The sequence below is a fragment of the Lissotriton helveticus genome, chromosome 1_1, assembly GCF_964261635.1.
Source record: "Lissotriton helveticus chromosome 1_1, aLisHel1.1, whole genome shotgun sequence".
Lineage (NCBI taxonomy): Eukaryota > Metazoa > Chordata > Amphibia > Caudata > Salamandridae > Lissotriton > Lissotriton helveticus.
This window is the reverse complement of record NC_136057.1, coordinates 1,005,851,651-1,005,869,004: the sequence shown is the minus strand read 5'-3', so window position 1 is coordinate 1,005,869,004 and position 17,354 is coordinate 1,005,851,651. Positions and strand designations below refer to the sequence as shown.

The following is a 17,354-nucleotide window of genomic DNA, read 5'->3' as shown; positions in this document are numbered from 1 at the left end:
ATTCTGTAATAGCCAAATGGGTGGAAGGCCGGGAAGAACCCTCCACCTTGTGTTTTTGGCAACCAGAGCCCATTTCCTCAAGCATGTGAGAAATGTTTTCTCGTCTACAGTCCGTGCACTTATAAAAACTAAGGATAATAAGGTCTTGAAGTTGTCCTGTTTTTTGGGTGGTCTCTTTTGGCGTTAACTTTCAATTGATATTACAGCACTTATCGGAATTTGAATATTTACTATTTGCTCAGAATTAAGAATAAGTGAAAAACAGAAACAAGGTCGAACTCTTGCCTGCCTGATCTTTACACTGCATCTGAAGCTTCGGGAGAAGCCCTCCAAGTCTGGAGTTCTAGTGACTGCTGCAGCTGATAAAAGGCTGGTGCGGATGTTGGTGGTTGCCAACTATCGTCTGTTTTGCGTCATTGATTAGATACTGCACCAAGGAATGCACAGAGGGATTGATTGCCTGGGCTCCTCAGCAGCGTCAGTAGTAGTGCAGTGCGCTTGCGCTTATCGCGTCCCTGGTTAACGTGGATATTTCTCACTAAGGGCCTTGTACCTAATGATTAAATGGGGCTCTAATCTACTCATTTGCACTAGATGGACGATAAAGCCAGGGAAACCTTGAATCAATGCAGGCCACGGCGCGCACCAATTGGCCATTGCACTTACAATAGACCGTTTTTACAATTCTCCCACGGAGCAGGAATGACTCGTCCTGACTAATGTGCCAGTTTGCTCTTAATTTTTCATCAGCTACTAATCATTTACTTAAATTGCACGGCGAAGTAAAATGCTGAGGCAGATCAAAAACGATGACCGATAAAGCAAACTAGGACTGCGTTTATAGATCTGCGTAAGTAACTTGCTAGATAATCCTGTGTGGCGGTGCTGTTGCGCCCTCTAGTGGGCAGCGACTGACCTGTTTTCTTAACGTCAGCCGTTTGCTACACCGATGCTTTCTGCACTGCACTAGCTACCCCTAGCTAGACTTTCAGGGATATATTTACTATTATTTTACGCAACGCGGAGCAGCAAGTGAACTTCCTGCTCTACTTAGCGTGAAAGAGAGTGAGCAGATATGTTCCACGTTTGCAAAGATGTGTAACATTGTTGCTCTTTGTGCTGGAGCACTATGTTCTGCTTGGCGCCAATGCACGCACCCTCCGTTATGGACAGGATTGTTTTTGTGCAGAAAGGAGCACCTTCCTGCGCAAAAGAAATCCAAGAGGCATTTAAAAAACACTAGAATAAAAAAATATTTTTCTCCTTATCTCAGTCCCTGAGAGGCGTACCAATTTGATGCAATCCTAGACTTGCAAACCTTTGTAAATCTGTAAAGGCACCAAATCCATGACGGATGCACTGGAACGTCCATGATCCACCCATAGAGAGTCTCCTTGCACAAAATGTAGTGTTACACAGCGCTGGCCGCTGCGTTGCTTTATATTTCTTTTCAAAGCCACGCAAGGCTGTGCAAATCGCCTCTTTCATGGTTTTATGACTGTTAGTAAAGCCTTTGTGTTGTCAGGAGACACAAGGAAACGCTTAGTAAATCTGGGCCTCAGCCTTTAAAGCACTCTGCATCCTTCACAGATCCTTCCAAGTGAAAGGCGCACCATTTCAAGAAGCAATATTGAAACAATACTCCAAAGATTTAATACCTTGTCTAACCATTCCTCGCAAGAAAAAGACCAATGATAGGCAGCAAAACATTTGACTTTTCTGCCAACCAAGATATGAAGCCTATTAGTCTATCTGAAGTGTAGGAATAAAATACATTTTTGGCTTTTCCTGAATTAAGGAGGCAGAATCAAGCTGGAGACTTGACATTATAAAACTGGACAATGTACGAGGTCAGAACATTCAATTCAAGATTGTTCAAAGGCAGAAATAATAACAATAGAGCATTACCATAGCCAACAGTATTCATTTCAGCCTTGGATTAGGATTGTATGTTTCCAGAGTGTCCTGATAAAACATATGTCATAGCTGCATGTAATCAGTATGGGCTGAGGTTGCGTCTCCATCACAGATTAGATTCATACCACATCGTGGCAGCCTATATTTAAACAACCACAGGACGTGCCTATATATACTGATAGTCCCCACGAATCCTCCTAAGGCAATCTGCTCCGTACTAGGAATTCATGTAATTAATGCACAAAAAGGTCAGTTAATTTGACTAGATACTGTCCTAGCCGGCTCTTCTCTCTTTCCCCTCGTCTCTCTTTCCCCTCGTCTCTCTTTCCTCTCGTCTCTCTTTCCTCTCTTCTCTCTGCTGCTCAACAGTTCCACCAAAGGTTTTATGTAACTTCAATCTTCATGGCAAGTATACAGCACAGGAGATGGATTGATGGAGCAGCAGCCGCCAAACAAAGTCTATAAAGAACCTGCAGAGTAACTACCTCCAACCAACTAGTGCAAACTGTGTGCCCTTCATCTCTCGCTCTTCATTCCACCACTCTAGTAAGGACTGCCACCAAAGAGAGGCTAAGACAACACCTGTGGTCACTGAAACACGGCACCAAAGTACATCCCACACTGACCTTCCTGCAAATACAACTCACTGAGCACTCCCCAGTGGTGGTGTGTGTTCTCCATATGATACTGTTCTTTGACGCCTAATAAGAGTTACGAGTCGATATACAAATCAATTACATTATACAGTATAATCCGGCACCTCATTCTACCGGAAATGAACAGTGCCACTGAAAACCCCTGGTACTGATCATGGCGGATGGCATGGGTGCAAGTGGGTGTCAGGGGCACAAGTCAGAGGTTGGTGATTATAAAAGGTGAAGGACCTGACTGCGTTTGCCAGTTTCCTTAAACAAGTGGGTAAGTTCATTTGTTAAGATACATGCTCAAAAAACAGTTAATTTCTCAGCATTTCAGCAGAAACGCTTAGGCGCGTCATGAGTCGGATACATTTGTCCTTTGTGCCCCTGTTCCTATTGTTCTGATGAGGTGTTGCTTTCCCCCACAGTCGCCCTTTAACAGTGTTGCATGTTGGCACCACATATAGTGGCTGTCCATCTGTGAGGTCCTGACTGAGACATTGTCTCTTTTTCTTAGGCTGCTTGTCTGTAGTTCATTTTTCTTGCCACATACTTCTATCCCACAGTATGAACAAGGTAAAATTGGGGTCCAGTCGCAATGAGTTTCACCAATCAGCATGGACTGTCGTTAGTAGGGAGGTGCCCACTCTTCTTGTCCCCTGCTGTCTTCCTTTTTAGATCTCGCCTAGCGTTGCAGTGCATGCGCTGCTCCCTCTGCGAGATCTATTGTAATAGAGGCGATTTCGGAAGTGGAGTGGAAGCTCCGCCCATTCTTTCTATTGGCCGGCGTCATCCTTTATGGTAAACGCTGCCCTTCAATTGAGAGTGAGGCTTTTTGGTGACCGTCCTGTCTTCTTTAGGCCCACCCACCCGGACTGGATCGTTTGCTTGCGGCGTTCGACTGTGTCCGCAGTTACTTGGTAGGCACTTTCTTTTTGTCAGTCACTTTATTTATTTATATTTTTGCCCGTCTTTCGCAGCGTCACACCACGCTCAGTTTTTTTTTTTTACTTAAAAACGGAGCGCGGCGCCGTTTCAAGGACACTGCGCTCAGTATTAAAGTTAAAAAAACAAAAAAACAAGCGCAGTGCCCTTCAAGCGGCGCCGCGCTCAGTTTTAAACGTAAGCATTTGCAATGCAATCAGACCTACTGCATTGAAAATACTTGTCATTGCTTTATTTTATGAGTTGCATTAACACAGCTAAATCAGAAAGCCTTGGTTAAAGGCAATGCGGGCAGTACTGCCTAGTCAACAACATTTACTGCTGTGTGCTCGGGCTCGTCCTCCACTGCAGCAGATGTAGCAAACATTCAATCAATCAATCATGGCATTTGGATCGCGCGCTACTCACCCGGAAGGGTCTCAAGGCGCTGGGGGGAGGGGGTTGCTACTGCTCGAACAGCCAGGTCTTGAGTTGTTTCCTGAAGGCGAGGTGGTCCTGTGTCAGCCGGAGGTGGATGGGGAGGGAGTTCCATGTCTTGGCTGCCAGGTAGGAGAAGGATCTTCCTCCGGCGGTGGCTCTTCGGATGCGTGGTACGGCGGCGAGGGCGAGGCTTGTAGAGCGTAGCTGGCGGGTGGGTGTGTAGAAGGTCCTGCGGTCGGTGAGGTACTTGGGGCCCAGGTCGTGGAGAGACTTGTGTGCGTGGGTGAGAAGCCTGAACGTGATCCTTTTGCTGACGGGGAGCCAGTGCAGGTCCCTCAGGTGTCCGGAGATGTGGCTGCGTCGGGGGATGTCCAAGATAAGTCGGGCGGAGGCGTTCTGTATGCGCTGGAGTTTTTTCTGTAGTTTGGCTGTGGTTCCCGCGTAGAGAGTGTACCCGTAGTCCAGTCGGCTGGTGATGAGTGCCTGGGTGACGGTCTTCCTGGTCTCGGTGGGGATCCATCGGAAGATCTTACGGAGCATACGCAGGGTGTTGAAGCACGATGAGGAGACTGCGTTGACTTGTCTGGTCATCGAGAGGGAGGAGTCCAGGATGAAGCCCAGGTTGCGTGCGTGGTCTGTTGGCTTGGGAGCGGTGCCCAGGGCGGGAGGCCACCAGGAGTCGTCCCAGGCGGAGGGCGATGGTCCCAGGATGAGGACTTCCGTCTTGTCTGAGTTCAGTTTCAGGCGGCTGTTCTTCATCCATTCGGCGACGTCTTTGATCCCTTCGTGTAGGCTCGTTCTGGCGGTGTCGGGGTCTCGGGTGAGAGAGAGGATCAGCTGTGTGTCGTCGGCGTAGGAGATGATGTTGAGGTTGTGTTGGCGTGCGATCATGGGCGTCTGCAGGGGAGGGCAAGGGGGGGCACTTGCCCCCCCCTGGAACACCGGTCCGTCACTATTGATAGCCCCCTTAGTGGTGTTTGTCTGCAGGGCCGTCAATTTTAAAAGCGTGAGAAAGCGCTTGCAATGACGGTCCTGCTTGATGAGCAAGAGAGAAGGTCCGGGCCTGGCTGCCTGCTCCCACAGCTTGAAGCAGAGGCGCACCTAGAGTCGAATTTCGGGGGGTGGGGGTCACATTTTTCAAGCTAAGGAAGAGGAGCTGCAGCCAGGGGCCCTAGGAAGGGTGAAAAAAACCATCAAAGCCTCATTAACGCCAGCACCGAATTACACAATTCGCCCAAAGATGCAATGGGTGTGTCTGCCTGTTTTTTGCGAGATCAATTGGAAAGTCCTTCTGTGCACTCGTGATTTATTCGTACTCAAGCTATATTCCTTTCTTTTGTTGGTGCGTGCTGCTACATCCTGGTACCTACTCTTTAGTTGCCCTTTCGTATACCATATCGTGTGTGGTGCAGACACTTCTGTTCCGATGGATGTGTGCACTTTTCAGCGAACATTAAAGTTTCATCAATTTCTTTTCCATGGTAATAATCAGTTTGAACTCTTTTTCAGTTGTCAACAAAATATTTTAATTCATATTTTGGTTTCCATTGTTAACTGTTATACGTTTTTTAATATATCCATTATTTCTAAAATAAAATATTGGATATATTTAAAAACAGTTAACAATGGAAACCAAAATATGAATTAAAATATTTTGTTGACAACTGAAAAAGAGTTAAAACTGAACAGAAGTGTCTGCACCACACACAATATGCCTGTTTTTTGCACCATAAGCACTAGTATTACAGAAGGGTCTGCATATGAGATGGATTAAAGAGTTTACGCCTTGAGCTCCAAAGGGGCAGTCCCTCATGTTCATTGCAGCATCGAGTGTAGCCCCTGGACCACTGTCTGTACTCACTGTCGCCTTCCATGATTCACGAAGGGAAAGCTGTTCCAAAGGGACAACTTTTCTTTTCTGAATCATGTACCAACTGCAGCTCAGTGTTGGTATCAGATCAATGGTTTGCGATTGCCATTGCGTTTGAAAACCATTGATATGTCATTGTAAATTGCAATTTGAAGATAGCACCCTTTCCACTGCCCCTCCAAATTCCAATATGAAGTAAGATGCAGAACCCCTTTTGTCAATCATGAAGGTTATACACAACTCTAAAAGGGGGTTTTGCAGTAGCAACCACTGTGATGCTGCAAATTGTAAGCTTTATGACCACAACATCCTTTATGACCACAACATCCTTTTGTATTTGAGGGCCCTAGTTATTTAGATAAAGCAGGATGTGCAGTGAAAGGAATGACGTTACGAATGAGTAGTGCCTTTAATGCTCTGGAAATGCTAGGATCTCCAATCTACCTCTCTACCTCTACCTCTCTCTCTCTACCTTTCTCTCTACCTCTCTCTCTCTACCTCTCTCTCTCTACCTCTCTCTCTACCTCTCTACCTATCTCTCTCTACCTCTCTCTACACCTCTCTACCTCTCGCTATCTCTCTCTCTCTACCTCGGTCTCTCTCTACCTCTCTCTCTCTACCTCTCTACCTCTACCTCTCTACCTCTACCTCTACCTCTCTACCACTACCTCTCTCTCTCTCTACCTCTCTCTCTACCTCTCTCTCTCTCTGCCTCTCCCTCTCTCTCTCTCTCTACCTCTCTCTCTCTACCTCTCTCTCTACCTCTCTCTACCTCTCTCTACCTCTCTCTCTACCTCTCTCTCTCTACCTCTCTCTCTACCTCTCTCTCTCCACCTCTCTCTCTCTACCTCTCTCTCTACCTCTCTCTACCTCTCTCTCTACCTCTCTCTACCTCTCTCTGTACGTCTCTCTCTTTACCTCTCTCTCTACCTCTACCTCTACCTACCTCTCTACAACTCTCTCTACACCTCTCTACCTCTCGCTATCTCTCTCTCTCTCTCTACCTCTGTCTCCCTCTACCTCTCTCTCTACCTCTACCTCTCACTCTACCTCTCTCTCTCTACCTCTCTCTCTCTACCTCTCTCTACCTCTCCCTCTCTCTCTACCTCTCCCTCTCTCTCTACCTCTCTCTCTCCACCTCTCTCTCCACCTCTCTCTCTCTACCTCTCTACCACTACCTCTCTCCCTCTCTCTCTACCTCTCTCTCTCTACCTCTACCTCTCTCTCTCTACCTCTCTACCTCAACCTCTCTACCTCAACCTCTCTACCTCAACCTCTCTACCTCAACCTCTCTACCTCAACCTCTCTACCTCAACCTCTCTACCTCAACCTCTCTACCTCAACCTCTCTACCTCAACCTCTCTACCTCAACCTCTCTACCTCAACCTCTCTACCTCAACCTCTCTACCTCAACCTCTCTACCTCAACCTCTCTACCTCAACCTCTCTACCTCAACCTCTCTACCTCAACCTCTCTACCTCAACCTCTCTACCTCAACCTCTCTACCTCAACCTCTCTACCTCAACCTCTCTACCTCAACCTCTCTACCTCCACCTCTCTACCTCCACCTCTCTACCTCCACCTCTCTACCTCCACCTCTCTACCTCCACCTCTCTACCTCCACCTCTCTACCTCAACCTCTCTACCTCAACCTCTCTACCTCAACCTCTCTACCTCAACCTCTCTCTCCACCTCTACCACTACCTCTCTCTCTCCACCTCTCTCTCTACCTCTCCACCTCTCTCTCTACCTCTCTACCACTACCTCTCTACCTCTACCTCTACCTCTCTCTCTACCACTCTCTCTCTCTACCTCTCTCTTTCTACCTCTCTCTCTTTCTACCTCTCTCTCTACCTCTACCTCTCTCCCTACCTCTACCTCTCTCCCTACCTCTCCCCCCCTACCTCTACCTCTCTCTCGACCTCTACCTCTCTACCTCTCTCTCTCCGTCTACCTCTCTCTACCCCTCTCTCTCTCTACCCCTCTCTCTCTCTACCTCTCTACCTCTCTCTCTACCTCTCCCTACCTCTACTTCTCTCTCTACCTCTCTATCTCTACCTCTCTCTCTACCGCTCTCTCTACCGCTCTCTCTAACCCTCTCTATACCTCTCTCTCTCTCCCTCTCTACCTCTCTCTCTCTCCCTCTCTACCTCTCCCTCTACCACTCTCTCCCTACCTCTACCTCTACTTCTCCCTCTACCTCTCTCTCTACCTCTACCTCTACTTCTCCCTCTACCACTCTCTCTCTCGCTCTACCTGTAAGTCTCTCTCTACTGCTCTCTCTTTCTCTCTTTCTCTCTCTCTCTCTCTACCTCTCTCTACCTCTCTCTCTACCTCTCTACCTCTCTCTCGCTCTACCCTCTTTCTCTCTCTACCTCTACCTCTCTACCTCTACCTCTCTCTCTACCTCTCTCTCTACCTCTCTCTCTACCTCTCTCTCTACCTCTCTCTCTACCTCTCTCTCTACCTCTCTCTCTACCTCTCACTCTACCTCTCACTCTAACTCTCACTCTACCCCTCTCTACCCCTCTCTACCCCTCTCTACCCCTCTCTACCCCTCTCTACCCCTCTCTACCCCTCTCTACCCCTCTCTACCCCTCTCTACCCCTCTCTACCCCTCTCTACCCCTCTCTACCCCTCTCTACCCCTCTCTACCCCTCTCTACCCCTCTCTACCCCTCTCTACCCCTCTCTACCCCTCTCTACCCCTCTCTACCCCTCTCTACCCCTCTCTACCCCTCTCTACCCCTCTCTACCCCTCTCTACCCCTCTCTACCCCTCCCTACCTCTCTCTACCTCTCTCTCTTCCTCTCTGTCTCTACCTCTCTCTCTACCTCTTTATCTCTTTACCTCTCACCCTCTCTACCTCTCCCACTCTCTCTCTACCTCTACCTCTCTCTCTACCTCTACCTCTCTACCTCTACCTATCTCCCTCTACCTCACTCCCTCTACCTCTCTCTCTCTCTACCTCTCTCTCTCTACCTCTCCCTCTATCTCTATACCTCTCTCTACGTTTATACCTCTCTCTCTCTCTCCCTACCTCTCTCTCTCTCCCTACCTCTCTCTCTCTCTCCCTACCTCTACCTCTCTCTACCTCTCTCTCTCTACCTCTCTCTCTCTACCTCTCTCTCTACTTATCTCTACCTCTGTCTCTCTACCTCTCTACACCTCTCTCTCTCTACCTCTCTACACCTCTCTACACCTGTCTACCTCTCAAACAGTTGAATTCCGGGAAGCCCAAACCATCAGTATTTCAAATCTGCGCATGAAACGTGGGTAGGATGAGCCGTGCAGCTCAGAAAGGGATGTTCTTTTTACATAATTTGTATTTAATTGAATTGGGAAGCAGGAGAACAGTCTCTCAGTTGAGATAGGGATTAGCATATACTGGTGACAGCTTTTGAATTGGCTTTAAAACCATTCAAAGATGGCTGCAGCATCTACGTGGGATGTGGTGGACTAAGTGGCAGCCGGAGCCATATAGCACTGCTTGTCATTTAAAAAAAAAAACAGCATTGACATAGCCAATAGGTCTCCCCTTTGGGACCTTATAAGTGTTTAGTTGTCTAGTACAATATCCTTGGTGCAACAACTTCAAGTGTTGCATGGCTAAACACTTATAAGGTCCCAAAGGCGAGACCTATTGGCAATGCCAATGCTAGTTTGTTTTTTCCTCTGTTTCATTGTGGTTGCCAGGTAATCTGCTGTGAAGCCTCACATGATTTTTCTCCCACCCCATGGGTTTCTTTGTTTATTTAAGCTCTTTGTCTTATTAGATTTTTTTATTTGTTTATTTAATACTTGTGCTCAATCATGTCGGAGGATGGTGATGAAGTAAAAATGTTGCCCCCCCCTGGAAAAATTTCTGCGGACGCCCATGCGTGCGATGGTTGCAAGAGGTCTCATGTAGACGTTGAAGAGGGTTGGGCTGAGCGAAGATTCTTGGGGTACGCCACAGATGACTTCGGTGGCCTCGGATCTGAACGGGGGGAGGCGGACTCTTTGTGTTCTTCCGGCGAGGAATGAGATGATCCACTCCAGTGCCTTTTCTTGGATCCCGATGTTGCTGAGGCGTTGCACTAGGGTGCGGTGGCAGACGGTGTCGAACGCTGCAGAGAGGTCCAGGAGGATGAGGGCCGCTGTTTCCCCATTGTCGAGCAGGGCTCGGATGTCGTCGGTGGCTGCGATGAGGGCGGTCTCGGTGCTGTGGTTGGCTCGGAACCCGGACTGCCAGGGGTCGAGGGATCCGTTCGTCTCGAGGAAGGCTGCAAGCTGTCTGTTGACGGTCTTCTTGATGACTTTGGCAGGAAAAGGGAGGAGCGAGATGGGGCGGAAGTTCTTGAGGTCGGTGGGGTCCGCTGTTGGTTTCTTCAGTAGGGCGCTGAGCTCGGCATGCTTCCAGCTCTCCGGGAAGGTGGCGGTGTTGAAGGATGAGTTGATGACGTCCCGGAGTTGGGGTGCGATGGTGGAGTCGGCCTTGTTGAAGACGTGGTGGGGGCAGGGGTCGGTTGGGGATCCGGAGTGGATGGTGTGCATTGTGCGGGCTGTGTCTTCGGTGGTCACCGTTGTCCAGGTGCGGAGGGTGGCGGTGGGGGGCGTTGGTTCGACGATTGGGTGCGTGGAAGGTGCGCCGAAGCTGTTGTGGATGTCGGCGATCTTGCGGTGGAAGTACGAGGCGAGAGAGTCGCAGAGATCTTGTGAAGGAGTGATGTTGTTGTTGCTGGTGCTGGGATTGGAGAACTCCTTGACGATGTTGAAGAGTTCCTTGCTGTCGTGGGCATTGTTGTCCAGTCGTTCCTTCAGTGATTTCTTCTTGGTGGTGCGGATGAGTTGGTGGTGCTTGCGGGTGGCGTCTTTGAGGGCGGTCCTGTTGTCTGTGGTCTGGTTGCGGAGCCAGGCTTTCTCGAGGGTGCGGCAGTTCTTCTTGGAATTCTTGAGTTCGTCGTGAACCAGGAGGCTTTCTTGCTTCTGGGTCTGCTGGGCGGGTTCTTAAGTGGCGCGAGGTAGTCGGCGCAGGCGGTCAGCCATTGTGTGAAGTTGCGGGCTGCTTCGTTGGGGTCCGTTGTGCTGGGGGGTGGGTTCTGGCTGAGTGAGGTGGTGAGCTGCTCGGCGGTGATCTTGTTCCAGCTTCTGCGAGGAACCTGTTGCGGGTGGTGGTGGGTCATGGTTCTTCTGAAGCTGATGTGGACGCAGCTGTGGTTGGTCCAGTGATGTCCGGTGGAGTGGCTGAAGGTGATGTGCTTGCTGGCTGAGAACACGGGATCAAGCGTGTGGCCGGCTTAGTGGGTGGGGGTGTTGACCAGTTGCTTGAGTCCGAGGTTGGCGAGGTTGTCCAGCAGGGCGGTGGTGTTGCGGTCCTTGTTGTTCTCCAGGTGGAAGTTGAGGTCCCCTAGGAGGATGTAGTCAGCGGAGCGGAGGGCGTGCGGGCTGATGAAGTCCGTGATGTCTTTTTCTGAATTGTGTACGTGGTCCCGGGGGTCTGTAGACGAGGGTGCCTCTGAGGGTCGTCTTTGGGTCGGTGTGTATCTGGAAGTGGAGATACTCGGCGGTGGTGAAGGTGTCGTTGGAGTCGGTCGTGATGCGGATGGTGTTCTTGTGTACGATGGCGATGCCTCCTCCAGTCTGGTTGGCGCGGTCTCTCTGGATGATCTTGTATCCGTCTGGGATGGCGATGGCGATGTCGGGTGCTGAGGAGGCGTTCATCCAGGTTTCCGTGAGGTTGTCGAGCAGGTTCCAAAGTTCGATGGCGTGTCTGTGGATGGAGCGGGTGTTGAGCAGGATGCACTTGAGGTGGTTGCTGCTGGTGCTTTGCTTGGCGGGTGCGGTGCAGGTCCGGAGGCAGGTGTACTTGCAGGCCTGACAGGTGAAGGGTCCGTGGGTGCGTCTCGGGGTTGCTCGGTGGCAGCCTCTCGGTCGGTTGGGTTTGAGTGCGAAGAGGGTGGCGGCGTCGTAGGTCCGTCGGGGGCCAGGGGTCCTGGCACTGGGCGCGGTCCAGGCGCGGACGGGCACAGACGGGCTTGCCTTTGGCGCGCAATCGGCGCGCCCGCTGCGCGTCAACGCTGTGCGTGCGTGGAGGCGACATAAGAAGGGAGCCGGGAGGGAGGGTCCGCTGGGTGGCGGGAGCGGGGGGGCCAATCGGCTGGCGGGGGGCGGGCCGCAGGGAGGCAGCGGCGGGAAGTGGCGAGTGGCGGCAAAAACAGCAACAGGAAACCAGCAAAGCAGGAGGAGCGTGGGGGGCGACCCAGCCTGGCAAGGCACAGTGGTCGCTCCCGAGGTCAGGACGAAGTCCCCTTAAGAAGGGAGCCGGGAGGGAGGGTCCGCTAGGTGGCGGGAGCGGGGGGGCCAATCGGCTGGCGGGGGCGGGGCCGCAGGAAGCCAGCGGCGGGAAAAGGCGAGTGGCGGCAAAAACAGCAGCAGGAAACCAGGAAACCAGCAAAGCAGGAGGAGCGTGGGGGCGACCCGGCCTGGCAAGGCACAGTGGTCGCTCCCGAGGTCAGGACGAAGTCCCGCACTTCCTGCCTCTGGTGACTACCGCCTCAAGAACCCCTTCTGTCCCGACAGAGATCAGAGATGTACGTCACGTCACGCGAGGCTCATACATCCCGCACGACATTGGGGAAGAAGTGGTTAAAAAAAAAACACACTAAGTGCAACAGTTGCAAGCCTGTCTGTGGTAGCGGTTGGCCTCATTTTCCGACGGTGTGACTTGGCAAAATCGTTGATGAACATTTTGCAAGAAGTGAGCTAAAAGCTCTGCTAAATATAATTATAAGCAGCAATAACTTCTCTTTTTTTATTAATAACACGGTGACTAATTTGCTGGTTATATGTGACTATGAGATTATGCTCAAACACGTCAGTGTGGAAATTTGTGCGCTGGATATGCGTCTGGTGTCAGTCTGTGGAGTCAGGGAGGCCTTTTACCTTGAACTGAGGTAAACTGGCCCTCCCCGCCCTGAACTCTGCTCTTGAATTACCGTCCTTGAATGAACGCACTTGTCAGTCCTTTATTAATTTTGCTCTTATTCTAGTTGCCACCTGCTGCTCCATCTTTGCATGTCAGAATACTTAAAAAAACAAGCACTGGCAAAGCCAATAGGTCTCGCATGCTATTGGCTTTGTCAGTGTTTAGCTATGTGGTACAGCAGCGCAACTGTCCTGCAGCATGGTTTAAGGAAGCATTGGTACAGCCATTAGATTTTGCCTACGAGAACTATTGGCTTTGTCAATATTTTTAGACATGTTGTACAGCAGTGTAGCTGCTGTACAGCATAGCTGAAAGTTAAAAAAAAAAGTGCTATGATGCAGCTAGTGCTGGTTGCATCATACTACTTTTTAAAAAACATTTTCAGCCACTGCTGTACAACATGGCAAAAAATATTAGCAAAGTAAAAAAACAAACAAACGCTATGAGGCAGCCAGCGCTTGCTGGGTCATAGCACTTGCTTTTATCGGGGGTAGAGGGACATGGCACTATAGAGGGAGGGTTATGGGGGAAATAGAGACCGAGGGTGTGGGGGTAAAAATCACCTATGACAGCCAGCGCTGGCCAAATTAAATGTGTACACTCACAATATATTTGCGTGCGCCGGTTAGCACGTGTATGTTTCTTATGCTGCAGACAACTTCTGGGTGCACACTGTGAGATGAGTAGCTAAGGATCAGTCTCGTTGCTCACTGGATTAGTGCATCTTTTTTAGTTTTCTGTGCTAAACCGTATGGTCCCACATTAGGATTTTGGTGGTTCCACTCAGTATATTATCCTTCTGAAGTCGATAAATTGAATACCATGGAGTTGGGTATCTCTAAACAAGACACCCAGTGCCAACATATCAGTGGAGAACACTGCTTTACAAGTTCATGTAATGTGTGATGCTGCTTGTGTTTTAATATGCAAGCGGCGTGTGATTGCTTTACAACACTATCCGCACAATGGTTATGTATTCACCATTATCTCAGTGTGTAGGAGGCTAGCTCACTCTATAAAACCGCTAGGCTTGGCGCTGGGGAAGTAAGCCTTCAATACGCAGCGGGACTGTTCTAAATTGTGATTGCATGCGTATGTATGCCAGTTCTGTGGTGTTGAGTATATTTCGTTTTATTGTTCGCGTTAGTGTCTGGTTCTCTGTGAGTGTGCATGCGATGTTTGTGCACATAGAATGCAGTACAATATCCTTTTGAACAAAATTGTTTGCGTTGTTAACTCTACACAGGTTTTTATGCGTGTCGAAAAAAAACACACATTTTCCTAACCTCTGGGTCCCCTTCTCTCAGCAGCACAGACTTGTCACAGAAGCACTCTAAACAGAATCCCTGCATCTTGCCCACTCTCTCGGCTGCAATAATTAGTGTGTTCATTGTAATTATAAATGCAAGCTATATGCAAATTATTATGCAAGTACACAGATTTCCAAAGTTTTAGGAGAGGCAGCTTTCTCTGAGTGCGTTGTGTGTACAATTTCTGTGTGGCTAGTAATGCTTTGCCGCTGCCCCAAGTGTTTACATTAGCAGGAAACATCCTGGCAGTGTGGGTGTACCTGCCAGTGCACAGTGGGTGCTTTGATTTGCACACAGTCGCGATAACTGCATACACTGGGTGTGCGAACATGATGGTGCATAGAGTCATGACACTTGCACAAATAAGTTTGTACTTGTGAGTTAACACCTCCCCAGCCCTCTGTGAATAATGTGTGTATAACTGTGTATAACACAAGGTGTGTATACCTGCCATTGTGGGGAACACTGGGTGCTTGATTTGCACCATTCAGAATACCTACATACACTGGGTTTGAGAACGTGAGTGAATACAGTCCAGACACTGGCAAAAAACTAGATTTGTGTTGTTGAGTTAACAGTTAACACCTCTCTAGCTCTGTGTACACTGTGTGTCTGAGACATGCACACACTGGGTGTGTCTGTAAGCATGCGAACAGAGGCAGAAGATTTGCTCACAGTAGGGGTGAGTAGACAGTCAAATTACAAACAGCAGGCGTATGTCACTCAGTGTGTACTGCCTAAGTTCTGTTCATACTAACTAGGTGCTTGAGTGTACGCCATCCCAACACTGCACTGGTTGGGAGTACATACAGCCACAGCAGTTGCATAAATATAGGTGGGTGCACACTGCTGATATACCTAGGAGCACTGGGTGTGTCAGCAAGCGTCCCTAGGCCCTTTCTTGCATTACACCGGATGTGTGTTTAATTTTGCACTATCCTGCCTCTACACACGTTGCTTGCCAACGGGACAAAGGCTGAGCACTGCTTACACCTACATTTGTAGAGCGGATGATGTGAACATCTATGCCACTCTTTGGAAACACATTTCATGAGTCTAGTATACATTTTTTGGAAGTTGAGTAATCCAATTTGAAGGCTTCTTTGTCCTCTCAATAATTATTGATGTTCTACATGGTATTTAGCTGCGCACAATGGCAGAAAAGTAAGCCAGTAGAGCCTAGCGTAGCATTTGTACTCGCTATACATCCTCCAGCACAAATTCCTATGTACAGACAACAGCACAGACTTCACCGTATACCTCCAATCCACAACAGTTTTCCACATCTTGCCACAGAATTTCACAGCACACCACATAATTCAACTCCACATGTCAAAACTCAACACACAATACCATCCCATTAACTCCATAATTCACAATCTAACTATTCATCATTCCATTACACTTAATGCTATTTAATTACTATCCACATAATTTTACAGCACACCATGTCACATATTTCCACAACTCCACACCACACAATTCCATACCACACAAAATCCCCTACAAACCATTCCAATACAACCCATCTCTGCCTCGCACTTGCACCAAACCTATCATCTCTCCACAACACACCCACTGCCCTTCTCATGTCACCCTCACACTCCCAATACCCCCTCTCATCCCTCAATCCCACTGCCCCCTCTCATCCCTCCCTCATTCTCTGGCTCCTATGTATACAGCCTGCTGATGCATGCTGCCTTCCTGTACCTCCTCGAGCTGTGCACTAGCTCAACTTTAGCCTCCCCCGAGCCCCTTCAACATGTCCCTCTCTCACTCTTTCTCTCATCACTTGCTCACGCACTCTTTCTTCCCCTCTCATGTGCTTCACTTAAGGTCTTCCACCACAATATCTTTCCTGTGCCTTTTCAAGGTTTTCGTCCCCCCAATCACACGCTCTCCTCCTCCTCTCTTGGGGTGTCTTCTGCGTATATACGCGCTCCCTCTTTATATGTCTGTGGCCTGTTCTCCCATTCTTCTTCTCTTTCTCACACACTTTCTGCTCCTCTGTCTGGTGTCCATTCACTACTTTGTGCACAAACTTCCTATCCCTCTCTGTCTTCCTGTCTAGCTATTCTCTGCACCTCTCACCGCTGTCTATTCACCATGCCACATAATTCCACAACATAAATACACTACACACCACACAACCCACACAATTCCACAACTAACAATTCCAAGCCAACCCACATATTTCCACTCCACACCACAGACATTCACAACACTCCCAAAAAAATATAGGTGAAAGACATTACCATTTACAACACCAATAGCTCGAACTCTCGCAAATGCGAGACCTATTGCATTGCAAATGCTTGTTCATTTGTACTACGAGGGAAATCTCATATTTCCCTATCACGTGCTTGAGTGTGACCGTTCTGGTCTCGTGACCTTTCCACTGAAACCATGAAGTCAATCCCTCCATCAATGAAGGCTGCATGATTAGATATCACGGGGACACCTGTTGCAATAAAGATTAATGTTAAACGGAAACGCCGCCTTCACCTGGAACTATACTAGTACTCTGCAGGGGGGCATAACTAAGGGAGAATGAGAGTAGTGTTTGGCGCTAAAGTCCATACACACGGAGGGGAGAGGCAGCTTATCAGTGAATATGACACCACTTTCAAAGAAAGGTAGCTATGTCCAGCCTCTTGTTCATAACTGCTGACACCCTGATCCAATCAGTTTGCTTTGCTTATCACTAAACACTTCTAATGAGCGGCCATTGTGTGGCTGAGAGTGGAAGGGGCGCCAAAGCCTCTGTAACCCTGCTCTAAGCTCCTTGGACGACTTTCGTTTTGGCTTTGGACTGGAGAGGACTGCAGCCTTCTCGGTCTTCGCAGTCAAGTTGGTACCAGGCTAGAGGCTGCACTTTGCACCCGTTGCCCGACATAGCCATGGAGGAGGCAGGCCCGAGCGCTGGCACTTCTGCATTCCACATGCCCGACTGGTTGGTGAGTGCTTGGGAAACACTTTCACGCTGCTTCGACTGCCAAGGGGATGCCTTACCGTTGGCTTGTGTAAAGCTTGTGTAAAGCTCAGAAGTTAATCCCACAAACATTCCCTGGAGTTGATTTTACTGCATACCCTCTCCTAGTGCTCTTATCAACTCTGATGATCCCACCGTTTACTACTCTTTAATGTCCACAAGCGCCACTTTGGCAAATCGTCCCCTCTGCACTTTTGGTTAAGCTGCTATGAGCACTTCTGCATTTTTAGGCGTTATTTTTACTCCATGAAATAAAAGGCTTGCATTGTAGTCTGCTCTTGCTCGCTCGGGTATAG

The 17,354-nt window shown here is 49.0% G+C and overlaps 1 protein-coding gene across 2 annotated transcripts in view; it reads left to right on the top strand.

The window, feature by feature from the left end:
* The window catches only part of AHCYL2 (adenosylhomocysteinase like 2), a 438,561-nt gene that overhangs the window by 99,517 nt on the left and 321,690 nt on the right, over positions 1–17,354 (top strand). Inside the window, exon 1 of one of the 2 annotated variants that reach the window (XM_078677649.1) lies at positions 16,647–17,023. The exons of the other annotated variant lie outside the window; for it this stretch is intronic. Within the exon in view, the coding sequence (XP_078533775.1) occupies positions 16,967–17,023 (57 nt within the window). The 5' untranslated portion in view covers positions 16,647–16,966. Of the gene's footprint in view, positions 1–16,646; positions 17,024–17,354 lie in introns of those variants that run through there. 2 annotated transcript variants of the gene reach the window in all.